This window comes from Lissotriton vulgaris, chromosome 12 (genome assembly GCF_964263255.1).
Source record: "Lissotriton vulgaris chromosome 12, aLisVul1.2, whole genome shotgun sequence".
In the NCBI taxonomy this organism is placed as follows: domain Eukaryota; kingdom Metazoa; phylum Chordata; class Amphibia; order Caudata; family Salamandridae; genus Lissotriton; species Lissotriton vulgaris.
The window spans coordinates 610802828-610829619 of record NC_141700.1 but is presented as its reverse complement, the minus strand read 5'-3'; the positions used below and the strand labels follow the sequence as shown (position 1 = coordinate 610829619).

At 48.7% G+C, this 26792-nt stretch overlaps 1 protein-coding gene across 1 annotated transcript in view; it reads left to right on the top strand.

Moving 5' to 3' along the window:
- PMFBP1 (polyamine modulated factor 1 binding protein 1) overlaps positions 1 to 26792 on the top strand; it is a 1903249-nt gene that overhangs the window by 1055870 nt on the left and 820587 nt on the right. Inside the window, exon 27 of the mRNA XM_086945556.1 lies at positions 24050 to 24172. Within this exon, the coding sequence (XP_086801682.1) occupies positions 24050 to 24172 (123 nt within the window). The remainder of the gene's footprint in view (positions 1 to 24049; positions 24173 to 26792) is intronic.

Genomic DNA, 26792 nt, shown 5'->3' with positions numbered 1-26792 from the left:
CCAGGAACTGGTTTAGACCGGTGTATGCACAGGGACACCTTGTGTGCCCCAGGCATGTCTCATTCCTTTCAGCCCTGTCCTACCCAATACACAAAATCCTGTCTAGGGTGGTGCTAGCACCTCCCAAGGCAGGAAACCCTTTGTCCAACCCTCCCACGCTGGAAGGACTCCCAGCAGCAGGAGGTCAGACTTGTGTCTGTGGAGGCAGAATCCATTTTGTGATGCTGAGGCTCGGGTTAACTTTAACCGGGGTTCACAGTTAGGTACATGTCGTGTCCCTTTAGAAGGGTGGAATGCTACCCCCGTCGCCAGACTTGGCGAGGGGGTAGTATTCCAATTCGTATGACACCTTACTCGACATGTTTTGATAATGCTATGCCAAAGTTAGCAATAACCGCGAGGTTATAATGCACTTAAGAGTACATGGTAAAGCGTTATCATGGAAACAGCTAAAGGACTTGGTTCCGAAAGCTGTAGACAGGCTCAGCTCATGCCAGAGCACTATCTCACATAATTCCAAGCACTCTGCCTCCAGGATTGTTAAGGCCTGCCATAGGAGTGACTTATAGGAGTACATGTGTCCATTTTAGGGTTAGATATAGAGATACTATATCTAAAGCAAAGGGTGTTTACACCACCTTGCCCCAGCTGATTGATCAGCCAGTTGTCAGATTTGGATGGCCAGCCAGGGGTGGCATAATACATGCTGCAGCCCCTGGTAGGCCCTGGGTGCACCTATGCCCTGGGTACCTAAGGTACACTGTACAGGGGCTGATAAGGTGACTCAGTATCCAATTAGATATGTACCTATAGTACATGGACTCCATTTTACAGAGAGAGCAGTGGTCCTGGGGTCCTGAATAGCAGGGCCCCAGGTCAACTAAGTCGAAAAACCAGCTAAACACCAGGCAAAAAGTTGGGGGCAACCATAGACAGATATCCACCTTCCTACAGCAACACGCAATTTGTCGCAATTTGCGACTCACAAATCACAATGGTCGTTCATTTGGCCCCAGATTCAGTAATTGCTTCACCAGCTCAGAGAAGAACCAAGACCCCAATAATACCATCATCTAGTCCATCAGACAAGGATAGCAAACGTATTGACAATCTGGATCTGATAATTTCTTTAATGGCAGCAACAACAATTAAGACAGCAATGCCCTGGCTTTCTTGGTAGTTAGGATCGCCAGATTTGACATGACATCCTGCATCTTATTCCTGAGGATGAGAGGGAATTAATGTTTCAAGTACAGGTTTCCTCCAGTTCCAGATGGACTGTACTAAGAAGCAAAGCTGGTTAAAATTCACAGCCTTCCGTACTGATGTCCAATCTAAAATCTTAGACATTTCTTTTGATGGGCTTGTGGAAAATTAATACGGTTTGTTAAACATTATCTGCGTCATCTTGCCCTTTTCCCCCAAATGCCACACTTTTTGTCGTGCACACCCGCCATTTTTTTAGGTGCCTTGGTCAGAACCACACTCTGCACGCCGCTGACCCCTAGCACGGCTCTTCACCCTCACAAGCACACCCCCTGCATGCTGCCAGCCCCCGCTCTCACATGCCTTGGGTCATAAACCCCTCTTCCACGCAGCTCTGCCTCGAAACCCCATCCTGTTCCCAGCGCGACACTTCCCTCCATCCCTTTCATGGTCCCGGATCCCTTGATAACACCCCTCTTTCCTTTGTGCCCGTTTGTCTCACTCGTTCCCAAGCCGCCACCTGGCCCTGCGGGTACTGTCATTGATCCCTTCCTCCTGTACAGTAGGAAACACCCCCCCCCCCATCAAAGGATCCTTGAGCTAATCAAAGCCCCCACCCCATGAGATCCGATCAACCTCACACATTCCGTGAATCGGCGGAATGTCCAGCTGCGCGATAATCATCATCCGTTGTGACCGGGGTGGGGACTTCCACTGTAAATGTGTGTGGGAACGGGCCTGAAGCGGGGATTCCGAGGATGTCTTTCCGTACATCAAAGGGTTGACAGAGATGTGTTTTATGCAATAAAGTAATAAACCTGTGTATAAGAGGCCAGGCCCCCGAGATGCAGTTAGAGCACCTCGTGACGATACTTGCTGTCCGAACTGATGTGTTTCTCCTCCGGAGAGAATAAACTTCTGTTTCCTGCCTTCCAGTCTCCAGCGCCTGTCTCTTTGTTTGGTAAACTTAAGTGGGTATAGAGGCGGCTAACGCCGGGCAACTTCGGAAAAGGTCTTCCGCCCGTACCTTTTTCAACAATTGGCGTCCCAAACGTGGGGCCCATCAGCAACACGTGGATCCAGTGGGAGAGGTCCTGACGACAGAGTGAACGACTGCAACGATCGGGAGAGCTCCTGCCCAATAGACCCTCGTCTGGCAGCCGATCATCCGAACTTCACTGGTTCCGAACAGACCTCTCTCGAGTGATCTACAGTCCTGACTGGGAACCATCAGGAGTGCCGCGAGGAATACGAAGAAAAGAGGACAATCGGGCGCTGGATTTGGAAGACAAGAAACTGACCATGCGGTCCGGGTAAGGTCGTGTAAACACGACATATTGCGAAATGATTGTTTGATTGTTTGGAAAATACTAGTATTACTCTTTGTTGATTTGTTTGGAGGTTCGCTGTCTGCAAACGGAGAAACAACCGGCTCTCTCTTTGCAAGCAGTGAAGGATAGGTAACGCAGCCGTCGTGCCTATCTTTCTCCCCCACTGATTGATTGTTTGAACTCGAACTACGGTTCGTGGATTGTTTTCGGGAGATTTCCCTCTCCCACACTGATTAATTGATTGAACCCGAACTACTGTTCGCGGATTGTTTTCTGGAGATTCTCTGTCTGCAAACAGGAAAGAACTGATTCCCTCTTTGCAGATAGTGAAAGGGTAGGTGACGCAGACCTTTGCGGGTCTACTTATTCTCCCCATTGATTGTTTGATTGACCGCACATTGACTGTTTGAGATTGGTTCTTGAGGTATTCACCGCATGCAAACAACGTAGAATAGAAATATTCTGTCTAGTCTTTGCATGCAGTGATAAGATAGGTAGTGCTGACTTTTGACCCCATTGTGATCCGTCATGTCTATCTTCTCCTCACTGATTGGTAGCTGGTTCAACCCGGACCGTTTATTAGAGGTGGACCATCTAGCTCCGCTGGAAGGCACCCCTAATAAAGACATGTTCACAAAATATGGATTAGTTACCATAGCTTATAGTAAGCTATGGCACAAGTATACCAAAGAAAATCAAGAGAAACAGTGGCCACTGATAGGATCCTTCGACCTTGACAAAATAGAAACGTTAGAAATAGCCCTTTGTAGTAGTAAGACAACGCCTATTATGCTCGACAGTCTCGGTATGTGGCGCAAAGAAGCAATGCTACGAAAGGAAAGAGACGAAGTCAGAGTAGGTAAAGAAACGCGACAGACAACCTTCCAAGCATCTGAAAGGCCAAAGGAAGGGATAGCGGCGACACGGTTCCAAGGAGTAAAACTAGGAAGGGAACGGTGTAAAGGGATATACCGACAGGACAACCCCAAGACACGACGACCCGAACGTAATCCTCCGACATTACGCGCAGGACGAACAGACTTAGGACAAAATCAATGTGCTTTTTGTAAATATTCCGGACACTGGAAAGCCCAATGCCCGACTCTACTGAACACGGGTAAGAGCAGAGAGCCGACAGAGATAACAGGCCGGCAGAAAGGGAAAAAGCGTGAGACAAAGATGAATCAGACTGACACAGATAGGCCGGATAGAACCACCACGTTTGATTACGCCCGATGGCACAGATTTCGCCAGACCGATTTCAGTGACATGTATGAGTTCTCATAGAGCGAACAGCGCTAGGACGGGAAACCCAGTCGAGCTCTAGGTTACCCGGTGACGAACCCCGTACTACCGCTACTATTCCCGAACACAAAAGCCACCCTTTCGGATAACATACAGAAACAACACACAGAGTAGTTTCGGACAGATTAGTACACATTCCATTAATGAACTCAAACTTTGAGCGCAATGGGACTGATTACTCTCTGCTGCCCCCACTCTGTGGACAAAAGCAATTACAGGCCTGCATGGACAACCCCCCCGTTCAGGAAAACTGTTCTTGTGGACACCCCACCCCCCCATTACCCAGGCATAAATACCTACCCCCACTGCAGTGAGGTTCTCGTAGTAAAAAGATTCAAGAAAGCCAAGTCTCTGTCAATATAAGTTAAGATTTAATTCCAGTAAAGTAAAAACCATACTAATAGGAGCAATACAATACATATTACACCCACTCCGGAAGTTCCCAAAATGCAACAGGTCACCGGTCACGCCCATCCGGAAGGTGAAACACTCCGCACGTGTGGGGCGGAGTCCTGCCGACAGCCAGCAATCACGGAGGTCGCCGGTGGGATGCCCAGAAGGCACCATGGGCCCGGCATGTCCCATCCTCTTCTCCCATATGGTCTAGCGGTTGAGATTCCTGGTTTTCACCGTCGCGGTCCGGGCCACGAGTAGGGAGGGGGCGGATGCAGATGACCCCCTCCCTCGCATCTTCTGGTCCGGCCATCACGACTATCTCCGCTGAAAATTGGCGCAGGGTGGGCTGGGAGAGGGAGGCGACGCGGACGAGCCTCCCTCACCTCCCCAGGTGGAGGTTTCCCAGCCCCGGCCCGGCGCAGAAATCCTCCAGCCGGGCGACGACCCTACCTGCGCAGCACAGAACATGGAATGGCTGGCCACCCTACTTGCGCAGCACAGAACGTGGAATGGCCGGCCACCCTACTTGCGCAGCACCGGACACAGAATGGCCCGCAAACCGTACTTGCGCAGCACAAGACATACAATGGCCCTCAAGTGTACTGGTGGAGGCATCACAGCTGCACCCTAGCGCCCCAAGCCGAATGTCCTGCTCCTACAGCACAGTTCCATTTTTTCGCCCTAAGAAGTCTATGTAACTAGGACGCTTGCCCCCCTGGGCACGAGTCCCCACCTCCGACAGCATCTCCACGACCTTGAAGATTCTACAAGAGTCCAAGGAGCCCTCGGCTCCTGCAGGCTTCCGGTGGGGGACAACTGCTTTGATCACTAACGGCGTAGCCGCAAGATGGTGGTGCTCTCGTGTCAGCACCAGCTTCAGTCTGAACCATCCAGAAAGATTGTGGGCTAACAAATTCGAGCAAGTTCCGACTGAACCTCAACGTGACCCGGTAGGGGAAAGTTTGCTTCCCTCCCCACCCCCCTTTTTTTTGATTGATGGTCCACATTGCCTGCCCCTTCTGTTAGCACAAGTCTTTTTGAACTACCGAAAGGAACTCTGGTCCAACCGCCGGTTGTTGGAGACATTTTGTCCCTGATGCTGCTTCCGGACTAACCCGGCCTCGCCCAAAATGGCGCCGGTGTCAACAGGAACTCACGAACACCTCGTGGTGTTTTTAGCTAATAAGACTTGATGTTCTGAAATATGTATATGATCCTCTGTACACTTGACGAAAAGGAGGGAGGGTTCACTTGGCGAACATGTAAAAAGATCCAGTTAAAATGTTGGTTTCAATGTACGATTTATTATGATATTATTGTAACTGATACATAACGTCGCTTATGACACACGCCCACGGTATGCATCTAGGAAATTTGATTGCCACTAGTCTAACTATGCTTCCAATTATGAAACGAATGCCCCCTGATCCCTCAACTATTGATAGACGTTTTATTCTCCTGCAAAATGACAAAACAAACCCTTTTTAAATGTTTTATTAATGCTGCAAAATAGCCCCATACTGTACGTGCTTCAACCAACGCCGTGTCCGGCCAAATACGATTGCACTCTCATATTTTACATACTGATCAAATCGTGTTAATAAAGGTTTTTCAAACTACGAACAGGTATCGCATACTTTTGTAAATGTGGGATCAGTGGGAAGGTTTTTCTGTGCGACCTGTTTTGTTCTCTTTTTAAGGTTATTAGAAGATGGTTGCTCAGCCCCGGATTAATGATCGAATCTAAAGTACGTTACGTTGCCTCCAAATGTGCGGCTGACTCAGGAACAAACGCATGAAGAAGGACACCGACTTCTGAGAACGGGTAAAGTGACATGGTGTAAATGATAAAATGTTATAAAGGCATGGTACTCACAGGTACTAAGGAGCAGGGTTGGCCGAAGAGCCGATATGCCTTAGGACATCACCGCATGGGGAATGATTTAAGGATCCCGATAGCTGGATACATCTACGAACTAGATACCTCACACTAAGCGCCTCTGATTTTTTTTTTACGTTTCCCTACACATGACCTATAAATGCCACACTCGGACCGTCTCCCTCATGAACAACCTATCGCTTGCCACCCTTACCACACTGCCCGCGCCCCTGGCTTCAGAAACCAAGACCCTAGGGATTATATCCCGGGGGGGGGGGGGGGGGGGGGGGGGGGGAATAAGACGAGTATGTGGTAAGTAAAGAATTTTTCGTGCCCGTACATTTGGTATGCTCGAATGTTGTCCCCCCTCCCTTCCCCTCTTTTTCCTCCCACTACAGGTTACATTGGAATCACGACTGGGGTATATTGAAGATCCGAAGCCACACCATGTCTGATACATGAAGCAGACGAACGCGGCAAGGTGGCACCTAAAGACACCCACACACACTGCTCTTGTAACGAAAGAGCCAATCATTGTATGATATGATGAGATGCGATCACCCCTAACCCGTGTTGCGTGAATGAGCACAGACCACGTATGTCTGAAACTGAAAAAATGTTTTCTATGCGACTGAAGCATTGACTTAACTAGGCAAAAGACTGAGAGTGCGAGGAGAGCGACACAATGGTGCCCTTTTTCTCAATGCATGTCTCTTTGTCAAACTGCATGCTTTCTAAATCCTAACCCAGACCCGTAATGTCTCATGTCGTGTAATGCGCCGAATAGCCTATCCTAGTACACGACCACTCTCCATGTCTCACGTGTACTGTTTAGCCTATTGTTGCATCTCTCTCTCTCTCTCTCTCTCTCTCTCTCTCTCTCTCTCTCTCTCTCTCTCTCTCTCTCTCTCTCTCTCTCTCCTCCACACTCTCACTCTACAACGACTGGCACCTAATTGGCGAACCACCATCCTCGGTGCACCACCCAATTGGCTCCAAATACCGCAAGTATTTGCACAAATTTGTCTTAATAAAATCACATTGATGCCATGTTACTACCTCTCCTTTCTGCTAAATATTGATAAAACTAGATTGGCCAGAAGAGAAAGGACAGGTAAGACGACTAAGGTTCCCTAATCTGACCCGTAATCAGGGAACTGCATGTCAGTGGCCTCTATGATAAAATGCCTCAGGTAACGCGACCTTCCCCGTCCCGAATTGTCTCAATGCCCAAACAGTAAAAGTGATCGAAGCATCCCCGTCTTCCCAGGACGCCCCCAGTTCTGTATCAGCTGCCCCGAACGAGAGTTTGAACAATGTGGCTCACCCCTGGCTGTAAGAGATGGGTCGAATTACGGCTGACCCAGGCCAGCCGTTGTTCCTAGAAACGATTTGTTGATGAACAAGCTACAAAGTTTAGAATTTGAGAAATGTCCCTGAACGCTTACCAACTGAACTGTAGCCTCCTGCTAGAATAACGCTCTTGTGACTCGAAGCAAGACGATAGTCCCTCACCCCAGTTTGCTATGTTCCCAGTTGTTTTTCATAAGACCCCGGTCACCCCAAGGATAGTTATCGCAAGCCCCCCCCGTTTTTATGAAGTAGCCAGGTTATAAGAGACTATGTAGAAATTAGAATGATATTTGCGAAGTTAAGATCAGATTGAAATGAAGAAATTGTTGCAGTAAACCCTGTTGAGAGTAAAATGTTTAGCTGAAAGATAGGATGCATTGATATAATGGAAAATTGTTTAGCCTATGTTCATTCCTCAGAAAGATACCTATCAGACCATGGTGATAGCACGTTGCACTTTTTGTAAAATACAAAGCCCTGAAGGACGTTATAGCTTTGCAAGACTCGTACTAGAAAAGTGGGTCTCTGCCAGGAGAACTGACGTGACTGTAATAAACAAATGCAATGAATAGGTACCAGACCTCGTACCACGACAATGAATGTAATGCCAACAAACGCCAAAGAAAATAAGATACGAAGGAAAGTTGTAGGGAATCCAGCAAACCTATCAACAATTATTTATACGTTGGTCACAAACCCCCGTGTAACGGATGTTTCCCCAGTTGCTTGGAGTTGGGAGAGAAATAGACTTATGTGATTACCTTCCTATGCCAATTCTCTAAAGACTGTCTTTTCAACCTCATTTAAGGGTACCACCGTCGGAGGAGAGAGAGACCGGATGTGGGAGCACGCGGCCTGGCTGCTGATCGTGGAACATCTGCGACTTTGACCAAGGCGGGACCGCAACAGTGGGGAGTCAAGGAAAGGGCTGACCTGATGCCCCTGTTCGATGATCAACAAATGCCGAAAGCCCCCGCCCTCTGAGCCCGATCATGGGCCCACCTACCTGAAATTTTTCGTCCCCCTGGTCTGTCCCCGATCTGGCCCTGCTCCATCCCCTCTTCCTCCGACCTACCCTAAGGACCGCTCACACACCCCCTTCTTCCACCTGAACTCTTTGACAATCGACTCGAGAAAGAAAAACTGCAATCAGATAGAATAGGGCTTTTGTTGCGAACTCAAATGAAACTTGGGTGCCCTGTCTAAGGTACCCGTGAAAGAATAGTTAGGACACAGGGCGAAAGAAAAAAAAAATGGACCTTTTTGACCAGAAAAACGAAGAAAGGGTCATGCCCTGCAACGCAGGACCTGGAATAGAGCTGAACGCATAGCTCCACCGCCGGTGCTCAACAGTACCAACAGAAGACGACAAAGAATGCTGAGAACTCACTAATAATGGCCCACGACAATAAGACACTGGAAAAACAACACCCCTCCTCTTCGAACAACGACACCCCTGATTATTGTTTTTACTACGTCTCATTTCTCTCCCAGCTACCATTGTATTGATTATGCTCCAACCAAGTACAATATGAACTTACACATGTAATAACCTATCAGTTCATATTCCGAATGACTATAAGCATCTAATGAAATGTACCCAACGCTCGCACTGTAGAATCCTTTCTGTCCGATATTGCATTACTATGATTTTCCTGCAACAAGCTTAACGATGGGCCCGCCTCCTAAGATGAAAGATTTTAAATGTAATGTTTACGCACAGCTCCTGCACCTGGGTTCCTACTTCTTTACTTATGACTGCCACAGTAGACATGGATAGGAAATAGGCCAGCAAGATGTCTTGTGAATGTTAAAGGGAGGACTGTGGAAAATTAATACGGTTTGTTAAACATTATCTGCGTCATCTTGCCCTTTTCCCCCAAATGCCACACTTTTTGTCGTGCACACCCGCCATTTTTTTAGGTGCCTTGGTCAGAACCACACTCTGCACGCCGCTGACCCCTAGCACGGCTCTTCACCCTCACAAGCACACCCCCTGCATGCTGCCAGCCCCCGCTCTCACATGCCTTGGGTCATAAACCCCTCTTCCACGCAGCTCTGCCTCGAAACCCCATCCTGTTCCCAGCGCGACACTTCCCTCCATCCCTTTCATGGTCCCGGATCCCTTGATAACACCCCTCTTTCCTTTGTGCCCGTTTGTCTCACTCGTTCCCAAGCCGCCACCTGGCCCTGCGGGTACTGTCATTGATCCCTTCCTCCTGTACAGTAGGAAACACCCCCCCATCAAAGGATCCTTGAGCTAATCAAAGCCCCCACCCCATGAGATCCGATCAACCTCACACATTCCGTGAATCGGCGGAATGTCCAGCTGCGCGATAATCATCATCCGTTGTGACCGGGGTGGGGACTTCCACTGTAAATGTGTGTGGGAACGGGCCTGAAGCGGGGATTCCGAGGATGTCTTTCCGTACATCAAAGGGTTGACAGAGATGTGTTTTATGCAATAAAGTAATAAACCTGTGTATAAGAGGCCAGGCCCCCGAGATGCAGTTAGAGCACCTCGTGACGATACTTGCTGTCCGAACTGATGTGTTTCTCCTCCGGAGAGAATAAACTTCTGTTTCCTGCCTTCCAGTCTCCAGCGCCTGTCTCTTTGTTTGGTAAACTTAAGTGGGTATAGAGGCGGCTAACGCCGGGCAACTTCGGAAAAGGTCTTCCGCCCGTACCTTTTTCAACAGGCTCACTCTATATTCTACACTTTATACTGCTAATTTAATGTACCGGGATTCCCATCCTGACAATGGGGAATCATTCAAGCATGTGAATATATAAAATATACCAATGTTGGAGAACTGGAGTTACAGGTAAGTAACTAATTTCTTCCTCCCAAATAATTTGGTGCTAAAGACTCAAGCTTCCTTTTTGCCCAAGATTGTGTTTCTTTTTCATGTGGGTCAGTCAATTGCGCTCCTTGGCTTTTTCTCTCCTCTTCCTCCATTGAAAGAGGAGGAGAGGCTCCACCAGTTTACCCCATGGAGAATTCTCAGTTTTTGTATAGATCGCACCAAGGAATGCCATGTAGACATTCAACGGTAATGGGCTTTACTAGTACCCAGAGGAAGGTGTGCAGAAACAGACCTTGTCCAGGAGGATCGAACTTCGCATAAAATATTATCTGTCCTGACCAAGTAAAACAAGTCTCCCAGCCTGCCACTGTGGACTGGTAGAACAGTTGTGTACTGCTGGCCCAAAGTTGCCATTGAAAGCAGTTGGCATAGTCTCCACTTCCCCTGTGCATCTGGGTAAGTCACCACTCTGGCAAGCCTACTGAGTCCTAAGGTACGGTGGGGCATATGACATCAACAGTACGTGTAGTTTACATAGTCTTACAATAAAAAGATGAAACTGCCATTTTTACTGTGGAAAGGCTCGGTCTCCCAATTGGCGAGTGCAAGATTACATGTTGACCCCTCTACCGTGCTAACTCCTGAATTTTGTGACCAAAGTGGACACTCCAAGGTATCAAACAACTCGTTATATTAAGCTCGACTTGAATCTCAAGTCGAAATTAATTTAGCTTTTTGCCATATACTACTTTTACAAGGCTGCCACTTTTTTGCCTTAAAACTCCTGTACCTTTCCAAGCACACACAGATCCTGTTCCACAAGACAGCTTTCTGCCCCCCTATCCAATCAGGAAGGGAAACAATGAGGAATTGCAGGCCAGATAGGTGTTACCTCTGTCCTGCAGGAAGCCACATGGGTGTTGGCCCCAAAAGGCAGGCTTCATAGATAAAGACACCTTTGAAGGGCAAATGTGAAACACTAGGTTGGAGGTCTGCCACATTGTTTAGACAGACAGACAGGCTGGCATCGATAGCAGAGTCATGGAAGCAGTTGCCAAGCCGGTGTCCCCAGGGGCATGTAGTCCAGAAGGTAGCCACACTCCAAGGGTGGGCTTTTGAGTTCCGCACTACGACAGAGGGGTCTCACAATCTTGAGAGTATGCAGAATTGTGCATCCTGGGATATCCAGATACCACACTCTACAGAAAGTGGTCATCAGGTGGAAGTGAGCCTGGTAGCCCTTTGACTACCATCCACATCCTGCCCTGGAGGCGTTTTCTGAGCATAAACGGCACCCCTGACAACCCAACCTCACATCTCAACTGACTTGGAAGGAGGACTGAAGAATGACTGTCCTGCTGCACTTGTGGACCAGCAAAGAGAGGGAATGTATCTGCCATGTCATGCTCAAGGAGATGGTATCGCCAGAGCCCAGCAAAGCCTAGAGGCACCAAGGGCCAGCGGACTGGCCTACTGTTCGCAGCAAAGGGACAAAACAACTGAAGAAGCCCGCTGGGGCAAGTTCCTAGCCCAAACTCTTCCAGTCGCTACGATTACGGCAGTCCAGCACCTCAAACTAAGACCCGACTCAGCATTCCGTCCATCAATTGTTTCTTATGCATATATCGCCCTAAGTGGGAAGAGTATGCCCAGACGTGGGTCCCGTGCTCACTACACCACTGGATTCAAGCTAGCCTGGCTGATGAAGGGTGATGCCCTGAAACCGGTCCCAGAATGCTTGTTTCCGGTCCAGGAAGGATCTGGCTTGGCAGTTCGGGCTGGACTGTTCCCACAAGGAACAGGGTCAAGACTGATTTGCATATGGCTGGGTCCAATCTGGGGTGGTGTGGTGAGCAAAAGGGTGAATATCTGCATTGTCTAGCATTCCGGCCATCATTTGTTTCTTTTGCATATATCGCCCTAAGTGGGAAGGCTATGCCCAGACGTGGGTCCCTTGCTCACTACACAACTGGATTCAAGCTAGCCTGGCTGATGTAGTCTGTTTTTATAAATTGGTGTCAGATTTCTTGAGTGGTGTTGATTTCTTCTTCATTTCTTTTGGTTTGCTTAAATGCTTTACAGTAGTTCATCTGTGTAAGCCTTGCTGCTCAGAGCCACACCTACCCCAGATTGAGCTGAAGGTTTAACAGACGAAACCTACTATTTTCAAAGGAGGTTGGTAAGTGTATTATACAGTGAGATCACATTCCAACACCAAATAATACACAGTTTCCTCACACTTCGTTAAGAAGCTTTGTGATGGATACTCTTTCTAACTGCAGATTCCTTACTAACCTCTCTCCTCTCTTCTGAGGAGTGGATTCCTGTGTCTGTTAAAAAGTTCCTGCGCTGTGGCTACTGTGTTGACCGAGTAGTAGTCTCTCCTCGTAGTTCTGCTTCCAGACCTGCACAGCTTGCCATTCCTGCCCCACTATACAACTTATTCCGAGCCCTGCCATGGATCTGAGCTTCCCCTGAACACGGGGGGCCACAAACGCACCTGTTCCTGACTTGATGCTGCCTGCTCAAGTGGTTTACTCATAGCAGAGCGAACGTGTGGTCGACTCAAAGATGGCGGCCACCACCGGAGCTGCTCAGAGACCCTACCCGACAACCAGACTCTGCTTCCAGAGTGACCATCCACAGTTCAAGTCAGCATAGCACACAGTCGGAGGGAACTGCCGCTCCCTCCAGGACGGGACTGCTCTTTCTCTAGCTGAGAGCTCCAGAGTCCCAGCAGAACCATCGCAGAAGGGGCAGTGGGCCTGGTGAGGCCCAGGTAGGACTCTTACCCCATGGGCCTAGGGAAAACAACTCTGTACTGCGGGCCTTTACTAACTTGGCCCTACAAACGGCGCAAAGAGAGAAGCGGTCTCAACCCTTGGACACTGATAAGAGCGAGGTAGGAACATGGCAATTTACACCTTTGTGATGATCCTGCCAAAGGCCATGGTGATCCCCAGTGTGAAACAAGGAGAACAAGGGGGCACATTTTAGGGAGGGCACATCCCTTCTCACACTTTAGAGAGTCAACTTACCCCCACCTTGTTAAACGACTGTCGCACTGCAGTCATATTCATCACCCCTCAAATGAACTGGTGTAATCATGCATGGGCGTCCACCACAGGTTTATCCCGTTATGGCCCTCCCCCATACTGCACCGGCATCCAGACCCCCCTCTGCACTCCAAGGGACGTTTCCACAACCCCCTGGTACGTCTAAGCCAACTAAGGCATAGTACCTTCCTAAACCAGTGCTAAGTGAAACTTTATATTTTCTGTCGCATAAGCTCCATGACGAGTGAGCTACTTCTTCCTGTGCAACTAATATGCCCTAAATTTACAATGCACTCTTGAAACTTTGTGTGCACATAGGGCCACCATGGCAACACTCGGGAGCAAGAAAGACTCCACTGTCCAGGGTAGGCCAGCTAGAGCCTCTTCAAAGAATTCTGATATCGCCAAAGACATATATTTGGAGGGTCTTGACAAAGATAACTCCCACTCAACGATCCTTAATCATGGTACAGCAGAAGTGCTAATAACCCGGTTCTTCGTGGAGGACCTTTTCAACAGACTCTGTGAGGACGCTTCAGCTCTAAGACATGATACAGCCACAGACCTCAAGGAAGTCAAACAAATCTTGGAAGACCTGGCCCAGAGAGTCTCGATGCTGGAGGACTCTGGAGATGCCAGAGAGGAGGAACTAGAACACATCAGTTAAGAGATTACAGAACTAAAGGAGCAGAATGTGGACTTACAATCCCATCTTGAAGACTTACAGAACAGATCTTATTGTTCCAGTTTCATAATCAAAGGGGCTCTACGTAACGCAGAGAAGGGCGACATCGAAGGTTATGTAATAAGACTCTTCAGGCAATTACTGCAGGAGCTGGTCGACACTAATGTAAACCTTGACCATACTCTCCAGGCCGGGAGATCACCAAGCATCTGTTGCAACTTGAAAGATATTTTAACATGTCCATTACTACAGGCGAAAGGAGGCCATCATAATCTCGGCAATAAATACAGGCCCAGTCACCTGTGAGGGTGCCAGGGGTTGGCAATATCAAGACTTATCTCCTGTCTCTTCTCAAAAGCCTTGCCTATTAAATCCAGCTAACAAATTTTTACAAGACAAAGGGATAAAATACAATTGGAGCCACTCCTTTCTGCTTACATTTCTATGGAATAATTAAATGCACTCAGACCGCACCATAGCGGAAGCTTAAAGGCATTAGATGGTTATCGGACATTGGCTGGTTGAATGTCTGAAGGTCTATTAATCGAATGTATGACTGTATTCTACTTGCGTTTAGGACGTGTGCGTTCCGAACGCCGTCTTTTGTACAAACGTGTTTTTAGGACTTGCCTTAGGGGGTACTGGATTTTGGAACAGGGTAATTTACTATTCCAGCTCCAGCCTGCACAAAATTAGGAAAGATGTTGGACTTTAAATCCAATACCATTCCACCAATGCTCCCCCCTAAAAGCAAGTCGTTGTTACGACTTGCGTGCTGAAGGAATGTGTTCTAATGCCGTGTTTGTTCTATTGCTGATGCTGTGTTGACACAGCGTGATTTATGCTTCGTCTGAAAGGACTTTCCCCCCATTAATCACCCAGCCAAAGACGCTTCATTCTATTCTATTGACAGACATATGCGAGGCTGGACGACTATTTGACCTCCCGCCAAGTCTAGGCTGCCACTACCCATGCAGGAATATAGATATATATGCCTTATCAGACCACTCTCCTGTCCTTATCACTTTTAAAACCCTTCTGCCTCCCACCCACTCTCTGCCCACACCTGGAAACTTAATGACAACCTCCTATGAAATGGCTCTATCCAGACAGCGATACAAGAAAATATAAAACCCGAGACACCACAGCCTTCTGTTGTGGGAAACTGTTAAATTGGTGGTCAGAGGTACCAATATGGCTATCTCCGCCAACTCAGTAGTGATAGGAGGGATAAAAGACCTGAGCTTTGGGGGCGAGCAAAGGATCCCAAGGTGACCTGTAAGACTTAGACAGTTGAGACTAGCTAGGAAACAATTCAAGACTTTGGACTATCAGAAAGCCAAATTTGCTCATCTCTGCATAACAAAGAATACTACCCTGGGGAAATAAAGCAGGAGTTGTTAGCGTCCACGCAGCATGGCAAGCTACACAGAGACAGGTTTACCCTGATTTGCTAATACGAATGGCATGGAGGCCTAAACAAATGAGTATACTCCACAAGCATTCAAGCTATTTAATATGGACCTCTACACAACAGAAGGCGAAGACTAAGAGGCAGCTGATTTATACCTTTCCTCAGACCACAGTGCACTGCTTCCTCATCAAGAAGTCGATGCACCTGAATCTGACATCAGAATAGATGATGTGATGCCTGGCATTGCTAAGCTGCAAATAGGAAAAGTCCATGGTCTTGATAGGTCCATACCAGCTTTTAAAAAACGTTATACTCTTTCTAGCACTGCTCCTCTTGCAACCTTACAATTCTTTTGACAAGGTTGGGGTACGCACAGACACCATCTTTGAAGCAGCAATACCCAGGCAAGCGACGGACCCCTCCTTTTGCTTCTCCTATAGGATTCAAGCTAGTCTGGCTGATGAGGGGTGATACCCTGAAACCGGTCCCAGGATTGCTCGTTTCTGGTCCACGGAGGACCTGGCTTGGCAGTTCGGGCTGGACCGTTCCCATGAGGTGCTGGAGTCAAGACTGTTTTGCATATGACTTTGTCTTTACTAGGGTGGCATGGTGAGCAAAAGAACATTGGATTTAACCCATATCTCTTTACTGGAGGTGAATGTTTTGATTTGTATCCCGTTCCGTCCATCATTTGTGTGTCTTTGGATATTGGGATCAAAGACATACCCAAATGAACAAAGCTCTAAATGCTGCTCCTTTCTCGCCCTGGGGGCTCCCGATGGGGGATATAGACCCTCCTTGTTAGTCTCTTGTTATTATAAACTCCCTCTGAATTTCCTGTGTCCCCTACCCCCCTCCTTTCCTTCCCTCGCCAGACCTGCTGTCATAAGTGTTGATTCTAGCCTCTCTGGCTGGTTGTTTGTAGGCGAGTGTATCTATTATCCTCTTTAAATTAAATTCATTAAATTGATTTGAACCATAGATTCCCAAGGTAGTTTCGGCACATTGTCATTTCCTATTTTTTGTAATGAATCGGTGTCTGAGGGCATGGAAGAGTGAAATACATAGGTGGCTTGTGTATACAACTCCACATATGTCATTTGGGAGAGTTTGCTAGGCCGTTGCAGAGTCCGATGGCGTCATGCGCAATTTCTTTTAAGAAAAATCTGTTGTTAGAGTATTCACCAGAAAAAGCATTAACAAAGGTAAGTAACTTGTTTGCCCCGGCTCATATGCATAGTAAAACTACACACAGTTCTGATTTAACCAGTGGCAATGCGGTTCAATGCCCGACATCATGCGGTAGGGATACCCACATGTTGATAATTATAAACAGTCTTTGTTCTAGGAGGAATGGATTTACCACAAAAGTAACTTTTATCCAGTATTAGGGGTGTCTTTCATAGATTCACATGCCTGAATCATTCCCCGTCGTCGAGACGGGAGCCTCCGGTAAATAAAAAAGTAATGTCCATAGACATACATAGAGAGAAAGGGTCCAAGGGTCTCCCCTTAGCAGCCTTTCCTTGTCCTTATGTAAAAAGGACCAAACTGACCTAGTCAGCCAATCAGCTCCGACCTCCCTCTAGAACCTTCCTGGGAGGAGCCTCAGTCCCTCAGATTTTCTACCGCACGTTGTGCTAGGGAGTCTCCAGCCTGAGCTCTCCTCAGGATTATTCTAAAAATCAACAAACTCTCTTGGAAGTTTCTCTGAACCTAAAAACTCTTCAAGGACTTCCTCAACACACTACCCCTGAAGTAAGTGTGTGTTTATACTGCCTTTTTCATGTCGGACTCGGGGAAGAAAGCCCTGTTCAGGGCCTGCTCTTCCTGCAGCAAGAAAAGGATTCATGTGGATGATAAACACGACCTGTGCCTGTATTGCCTTTACCCGGATCATAATTCGGAAAAATGCGCAATCTGTCGGTCTTTTCCCAAAAAGACCGTGAGAGACAGAGAAGGTCGCCTTCTGATCTGGCTGGACAGGCTTAAGAACAGGGACAATCCAGAGTCCTCTGTGAGCAGCGTTTCCAGAACTTCTGCTGTCTCGAGCAAGAGGCCAAGGGACGCTTCCCCGGGCCACTCAGACACTCCTCCTGCGAAGACTCACAAAAAGTCTTCTGAGGCGAGATCGGCGTCATCCTCAGTGTCGGCGAAGGAAGATAAAACCTTCAAAATGCCTGCTCCGTCCTCCAGACAAAGCCAGAGGACTACTTCAGTAAAAACCACGGTGTCTACCACATCGGCATCGTCGCCCTCAGCTTCAACGACGATGACTACTTCCTCTTCATCTACAGGTAGGCCTGTTTCTTCAATTATTCCCCTGACCATGTCGACCACGAAGACTACACCGTCGACGACGCCGTCAACAGCGACGAGCACATCGTCGTCAAAACCGTCGTTGACGAGAGTGTCGACGAGAGACTCGTCGACGAGACAATCGTCTACGAAGGCACCGTCGATGACGACGACGGCTGCGCAGTCGTCGACGACCAAGATCCCTTCGTCCACCCCTCCGTCGACGAAGACCTCGTCGACGCCCGGCTCGTCGGCGACGAGCCCGTCGACGAAGACACCGTCGACGAAGACACCGTCGACGAAGACACCGTTGACGAAGACATCGTCGACGAAGACACCGTCGACGAAGACACCGTCGACGAAGACACCGTCGACGACGGGCTCGACGACGACACCGTCGACGGGCGATTCGACGACGAACGAAACATGGAAAAAATCAAAGCTGGTGGAGACGCCGTACATGATGCTACCACCGTCGACGGCCCCCTCGACGACTACAAGCTCTACCATTCAGTCTACCAAACAGGGCAAGTCAATAATTACCCCGGAAACGACGTCTCCTAGCAAGGTGGAAAAACAACCACCTCAAGAAATTTTCCAAAGCGAGGAATCCGAAGAGGATGACCATCTGAATCCCGCTACTTCACTCACAGACCTTCACATAAAATGCCAAAGCACTGATGAGGAACAGGACGAATTCACATATCAGGAACACTCGGTCCAAGCCAGTGTCCACACCGAAGTCACCCCCATGATATGCCTGCCGGCGACCCTGGTGGATGACTTGAAACTTCTTGTGCAAGACTACAAGCGGCGCTTTCCGGAGCCTAGCAAAGGCGGTCAAGCACCTGAGAGTCCCGCACCAGAGGACAAAGAAGATCAGACACCTCCAGTGCATGTTCAGGTGTCCGCACCGGAACGCCCTCATCCTCACCATCAACCCCACCAGGAAGTTCATCCTCAAGTGGTGGTCTCTTCGGACGAAGAAGAGGAAGAGGAAGAACTGGAGGAAGGAGAGGTCCAGGAGGTTCACTCAGACCACTCGGACCAGGCTGATGAGGACGAATATATTACATCATCCCCAGCTTCACCACAACCACGCCAAGCGGACTCCCCACCGGTGGACATTGCGGGTTTCCACAAGCTGGTGGAGAGAGCGGCGAAGAGATTCCACATGGTGGTGGAATCCACGGAAACGGACTGTTTCCTCCACGACTTCAAGGAACAGCCTCAAAAATCTGCAAAAGCTGTTCCAATCATAGACTTTTTGTGGGAACAGGGAAAGAAGCTAATGCTCACTCCTGCTTCTGTGCCAGCGGTGGTCCCACGCCTTGATAAAAAATACAGGGCACCACTCACTGCAGCGGCTTGCCTAAATGGTCACCCCAAACCGGACTCGGTAGTGACGCAGGCGGCCCAGAAAAACTCCCGCAACCCTTCATCACCACTGTCAGCTCCCCCGGACAAAGAGGGCAGGAAACTGGACACGATAGGCAAGCGCTTCACTTCCACATCGGCCATGTCCATCAAGGTGGCCAACTCCATTGCCTTGCTAGGGCGTTACAATCGACAATTATGGGAGGACATTGCCCCTTACATAAAGGAACTACCTGATGACGTCCGGGGTGAGGTGAAAGCGCTCCTCGTGGAGGGTCAATCTTCTGCAGCGGAGCTCATAGACTGTGCTATCGACGCAGCCATGACAGGCTTCCGTCAACTTGCGGGAGCGGCTGTACTGAGACGACAGGGATGGCTCAAAGCCACTTCATTCCGCCAAGAAGTTCAGGCAAAGGTTCTAGACATGCCCTTCGACGGCCAGCACCTGTTTGGAGTACAGGTCGACGAGGCCCTACAGGCCATTAAAAAGGACACAGACACGGCAAGGGCCCTGGGATCTCTACAGTTCAGAAACCAGTCCTTTCGGGGCAACAAGCCCAGGGGTCAATCCTCCTATCGAGGCTCATATCAAAACAGGTCCTCGTCCTCATTCTCGTACAATCAAAAAGGCCAGTACCAAAACAAGCAACAACAGGGCAGACAGTCTTCATTCGGAAGATCGTCCTACAGAGGTAAAAACACCAAGAGGGGCGCTGGCGGCCGCCAGTGACCACCTACTCCAGCCAGTCCGAACACCATCTCCGTCCTTTCAAATTGGAGGAAAGCTGACCCATTTCCTTCACAATTGGCAGTACATCACCACGGACCGGTGTGTTCTTCAAATTATTCGCTTTGGCCACTCTCTCGAGTTCACCTCCATCCCTCCCAATACCCCTCCACGCAGACGGACACACAAACATCCACGCCTGCTTCTAAAGGAACTTTCGACAATGCTACAAAAAGGAGCAATCGAAAGGGTTCCGGCATCCTCGAAGGGGAAAGGATTTTACTCCCACTTCTTTCTTGTACAACAAAAAGAAAACAAGTGGAGACCCATCCTGGATCTCCGGGGGCTCAACACCTTCCTACGAAGCCAATCATTCAGGATGGTGACAATTCAGGAAATCCTGGGCATTCTAGAGAAAGGAGATTTTATGGTGTCACTGGATCTCCAGGACGCATACTACCACATCCCTATCCTCAAAACTCACCGGAAGTTCCTAAGATTCGAGGTGGCGGACCGTCACTATCGGTTCAAAGTACTGCCGTTCGGCCTCAAGTCCGCACCGCGCATATTCACGAAATGCCTTGCGCCTGTGGCGGCATTCCTGCGCCAACTGGGCCACCAAGTCTTCCCCTACCTAGACGACTGGCTGGTGAAAGCACCCTCACCTGGGGACGCGGTCACGTCCTCCAACGCCTGCACCAATCTCTTTCAAAATCTGGGATTGACGCTCAATATCAAGAAATCATGCATGGTGCCCGCAACAAAAATTACCTTCCTAGGGGCCATGTTAGACACAGGCTGCACGAAGACCTTCCCCTCAAAAGAAAGAGCAGACAGGATCTTATCTCTGGCCACGGCTGTGGCAAAGAAAAAGCACCTGAAAGTTCGGACTTACTCCTCCCTCCTGGGGATGATGTCTTCCTGCATACTCCTCATACCGCACTGCAGGCTCAGAATGCGGCCCTTGCAGGAGGCACTCGCGAGCCAATGGACCCAAAGCACTGGCTCATTCGAAGACATCCTTCGGATCACACCGAAGATTTCAAAAGCTCTACAATGGTGGACAAGTCGTCACAATCTGATGGTGGGCTTACCGTTTCTCCTCCCAGCATCACCGCTGGTGATAACAACAGACGCCTCCCTAGAGGGATGGGGCGCGGTGCTCCAGGACCTACAGATCAGCGGCAAATGGGACTCTCAAGAGCAATTGCTCCATATCAACCTCTTGGAGCTGAGAGCAGTGTTTCTGGCTCTACAAGCCTTCCTACCCCGCATCCAGAAATCCCCAGTGCTCGTCAGGACGGACAACACCACGACGATGCACTATTTGAACAAACAAGGGGGAACGCGTTCACTCTCGCTCTCACGCGAATCACAGACGATCTGGAACTGGCTGGTACTACACGACATCCAACTCAAAGCGGAATACGTGCCGGGAAGGGACAATACCATCGCGGACGCCCTGAGCAGGCAAAAATCCCTCTCCCACGAGTGGGAACTATCGGACAGCGCCCTCACTCACATCTTCTCTCTTTGGGGAGTCCCAAACATCGACCTCTTTGCCACCAGGAGGAACGCAAAATGCCCGTGCTACGCAAGTTGGCATCCCCAACCAGGATCACTAGGAAATGCGTTCTCCATCGGATGGTACAGCGTCTTTGCATACGCCTTTCCTCCATTCCCGATGATTCCACGGCTCCTGAGGAAAATGAAAGCGGAACCATGCACCCTGATCCTGATCGCCCCGTCCTGGCCGAGGCAACACTGGTTCTCGGATCTGCTTCGACTATCCATCAAATCACCGATCCGACTGAACCAACACCCAGCCCTACTGACGATGTCCAACGGGCAAGTGCAACACCCGAACCTCCAATCGCTCAAATTATCAGCCTGGCTCCTGAGCACAGAGAATTCGGGGGCCTGAATATCCCACAAGACTGCAGGGATGTGCTAGCCAAAGCAAGAGCGGACAGTACGAACAAGACCTACTGTCTCAAATGGAAGAGGTTCTGCATATGGTGCTCGGAACAGGGCTTACGGCCACTCACCATCACACCAGAACAAATACTACCATACCTCCTGCATTTGGCCCAGTCGGGACTGGCGCATGCGTCCATCAAAGTCCACCTGGCAGCAATCTCGAGGTTCACCAGAACGATCACAGGACCTTCTCTGTGGTCTAGTCGGCTAGTCAAACAATTCCTCAAAGGACTATACAGATCCTTCCCGAGGCCTCGGAAGGTACCCCCCACCTGGCAGCTTAACCTGGTACTCAACCAGCTCATGCGACACCCGTTTGAACCCATTCACAGGGCATCGCTTCAACACCTTTCATGGAAAACTGCACTCTTGCTCGCTCTAACTTCGGCCAGAAGGGTTAGCGAGCTGCAAGCCTTGTCCATTCAAGAACCTTATCTACAATTCAGACATGATAGGGTGATACTGCGACCAAACCCTAAGTTCATTCCAAAGGTACCGTCGGACTTCCATCTCAACGAACCTTTGGTCCTTAGGTCTTTCTTCGCCAACCCTTCCACAGCAGAGGAAAGGTCACTGCATTCTTTGGACCTTATGAGGTGCCTGAAGTTCTACCTGGAGAAGACTAAGGATCTAAGGAAATCCTCACAGCTGTTCGTGGCATACAGCAGGCCAAGAATGGGCCTACCACTCACGAAGCAAAGCATATCCAGATGGATCTCCTCGGCGATTTCCTTCTGCCACGAACAGGCCGGCCGGCCTCTGAATGATCATGTTACCGCTCATTCCACCAGGGCGATGTCCACGTCAGCGGCGCTGTTTGCAGGAGTGCCAATCCTGGACATCTGCAGGGCGGCGACCTGGAAGTCACCGCATACTTTCTCCAGACACTACTGCCTGGATATCGAACTCCAGAAGGATGCGGCAGTGGGCCAGGCGGTGCTTCGCCATCTCTTTCAGTAAGGTGAGCCTTCCTACATCCCGCCTTCCAGGTATGCACATTATTGCTCTGATGATATTATATCTAAGCTGTCTCTTTATTGTATGATATTATATGCATTATCTACTATGACGGCAGAGCAACTCTGTTTTACAAATGTGCTACTGTGATTGCTAGCTACTCTGATTCAGGCATGTGAATCTATGAAAGACACCCCTAATACTGGATAAGAAATGCGTTACTTACCTGTAACAGCAGTTATCCAGTATTGGTGTCTTTCATAGATTCACATGCAACCCTCCCGCCTCCCCGGGAAGGACTCACCTCTCTCTCGGAACTATATTACGCCAAACCTAGCTGGGTGCGTACGAAAATCTGAGGGACTGAGGCTCCTCCCAGGAAGGTTCTAGAGGGAGGTCGGAGCTGATTGGCTGACTAGGTCAGTTTGGTCCTTTTTACATAAGGACAAGGAAAGGCTGCTAAGGGGAGACCCTTGGACCCTTTCTCTCTATGTATGTCTATGGACATTACTTTTTTATTTACCGGAGGCTCCCGTCTCGACGACGGGGAATGATTCAGGCATGTGAATCTATGAAAGACACCAATACTGGATAACTGCTGTTACAGGTAAGTAACGCATTTCTTATCTTAATTCACATTTATATTCCAGTCCTTCCCAGCTGGTTGGGAATTGCCTTGGCTAACAGGCCAAAGCAAAATCTCCACAAACTGCTCTCACATTAAAATAATTTTGGGGCACTCTATGTATGAACATGTTCCTCCATTGGCTTGAGCTTCACCCATTAGCTGAGTATCTCCAACCATCATAGACGGTTAGTGTCTTATGCCACCCGTCTTGTAGGATGCAAGATTTTACTTCTCCAGTGCTTCTTTTTTGGGTAGTTTTGTTTCTTTGTCTGCTTTCTGTTTCTAAAATGACCTGAATTTGTTCCTCCAATATTTTATTTGAATTATCAAATAACTTGTGTTGCTCTGCCACTCATGCCATTTATGACGAGCTTCAAGCAATGCATTTCATGACATATGTACAGATGGTAAAGTCATACCTTTTTTAATAGTACAGTAGTTCAGTAAACAACTATATGCACTAGAAGTTAAATGGCACATTTATGTGTGAGAATAAATCAGTGCACAGTAAATATTGTATGTATCACATGGAATGAGAGCCGTCAATAAAAATACTTGCACTTACACTTTTATCAGTTATCAAAGTTTTCATACACTGTCAGTTGTGCACTTGCAGACAAAGATATTGATTGAGTTGTTTTGTTTTTCAGGCAGTAGAGTTGGAGGAGACAATAGTGAAGCTGCAGACTGATTTTGCATCATACAAAGTCACCCACAGACATTCAGACTCCATCTTTAGCAACATGATTAAAGATATTGAAGAACTTCAACAGGTATGTTTTTAAGCTCCTGGTTGTTAGACCTGGCACCATTGGCGTGGGTCTCCCTTCCATTTTTTGCTGTTACCTCATGTGTTTTTGCTGTGTGAGATGCTTTGGGCACTGTGCCACTGCTATCCAGTGCCACAGTGCAAGTGCTCCCTATTGTAAATTGATGTATGGATTACTGATTCCATGTTTGGCTACTTTGGTTTACTTGTCAGACCCTAGTCTAGTGCACTGAGTGTGCCAGGGCGTGTAATCCAAATGCTGCTGGTGGGCCTGCAGCACTGGTTGTGCCACCCACAGAAGCAGCCTTGTAAAATGTATCTAAGGTCTGCCATTGCAGAGCCTGCGTGCAGACTGGTACTGTCATGCTGACTGGGCAAGTGCACCCACTTGCCAGTCCCTAAACCTTCCCTTTTCTTCATATCAGTCACCCCTATGATAGGCCCAAGGGCTTGGTGCATTGTAAGTATAAGGTAGAACAAGCCCTGATGTTTGTGGCATGTCCTAATAGTGAATTACAGCCATTTTCGTTTTTTCACTATTGCAAGGCTACCTGTTCTCCATATGCCAGAATGGGCTGTTAGAATTGTTACACTTTATAATCCTAACAGGCTCAGAGAACATGGTAGAAATTCAAGTTTAGTATGCCTGAACTCAGAATAATAAAATACATCTTTTAGTGAAGTTTATTTTAATATTCTGTGTTTGCAAATACCACTTTTAAAAAGTAGGTACTTGCTTGTCTAACCATTCAAACCTGCCTCTGCTAGTTTGTGTATTCCTTTGTCTGGTTTCTGTGAGTGACAGGGCTGGGGAATTCCAGGAGACAGGATGAGTCACCCAGTGGTGAATAGAGAGAGCTGCATCTTGATGGGAGGGAGGAGTGCACCTGAACTCTGAATAGGGCTGTGCCTGCCTTCCACAATGCTGGCTCCACCCCTTGGGGAGCGGCTGATGTCTCTGCCCTGCACACTGAAAGAAGAGAAGGAGTCCTGTCAACAAAGTGCTCCAGGACTGTACTTGCCTTCCACAATGCTGGCTCCACCTTCTGTGGGGCGTCTGATGTGCATGCCCTGCACTGTGAAAGGAAAGGAGAGGTCTGGTAAACAGAGTGCTTCAGAACTGGTTTGGACTGGGCAAAGGCACCTCTCCCCTCAGAGAACAAATGATTTCTGGGTATAAATATTGAGATCCTACTCCCAAGAAATTAGATCACTTTTGGACTACATGAAGAAACCTTTACTGAGGAGAGGAACCTGCAGAAACTGAGGAGGGACTATTCCCAAGCTGAAGTGCTGCTTGGGGGATTGGCCTGCGGTGGTTGCCTTACTGCCAAAGGAAGGATAAAGGAACTTTATAACTTTGCTTTCAACTTGTGAAGGATCTCCAAGGGCTTGGAAAAGAGCTTGCCTCCTGCTGAAGTCTCAGGGACAACAGACTTCACCCCCCAGCTCCCCGGAGTTCTTTGGAAGTGCCTGCTGCTGTTTTGGGCCTTCTGAGGAACTGCGTGTCACAAGGAGCTGGAAGCGCGACTCGGCGAGAAGAAACGTGTCGTCGTCGCTGTTCCTGCCATCGAAACTCCAGATAAAGGAGGGTGTCGCCGCTGGAACTGTCGCACTGTACCGCATCGGAGAGAAGCGTGCCGCAACGAAGAGGAAGCGTGTCGCTGCTGCTGCCGTCGCAACTCAGAAGAAGGAGGGTGTCGCCGCTGTGGTTGTCGCACTGCACCGCATCAGGAGAAGAATCTCGCAACGAGGTCGGAGCGTGTCACCGTCGCTGTGCCTGCCCTCGCAACTCCAGAGAAGGAGGGTGTCGCCGCTGGAACTGTCGCATTGCACCGCATCGACCAAGAGCACCTCGCATCCCCGAGAAGCGCGCCGCCGTCCGAGCTGCTGCCGTTGCATCTTGAATGTCGCCTCTTTAGTTGGTTGTCGCATCGAACGGAAGCTTCACGCATCGTGGAGAAGAGCGTTGCTGCTGGAACTGTTGCCGTCGCATCGTAAGGGTGTCGCCGCTGCAGTCCACGCATCGAACCGAGAGCTTCTCGCATCCCCGAGAAGCGTGCCGCATCTGGAAGATCTCCACGTCTTTATTTCTTTGCAACTGACTTTGCCGCATTTCCCATCGCTGCGACATTGCTTGTCGTGGAAGCGCAACGCAACTTAAGGTACATTGATGCAGAGTGTCGCATCTAAGAACTGAACTGAACTAAGCTTAAATCTACCATCCTAAAGTAATCATAGTGTGTATTTTTGTCGTTTATGGTCTTGTGGTAACTCTATATAAAGTCCATTTATTTTTATATAAAACCTGTGTGGTGTCCATTTGTAGTGTTGTCACTGGGTTACTGTATGTGGTCACAACTGATTAACTTACAAAGCCTCTGAAATATACCTTGAGTGCACGCACCACGCAACCTAGAGGATGAGCAGGGGTTATTTTAGGTGTTTATTCCCCTTTCCCTGACTAGAGGAGAGGGTCCCTTTTTGTCACAAGTACCTACCTGTGCCAACCAGAGACCCCCAAATCTAACACTGGTCTGTCAGCTATGGATTTCCGAGTAGTGCTATGATTACCGTTGCTTCTGGATTTCAGGTATAATTATATATGTCCCTCAGTTGTTCTA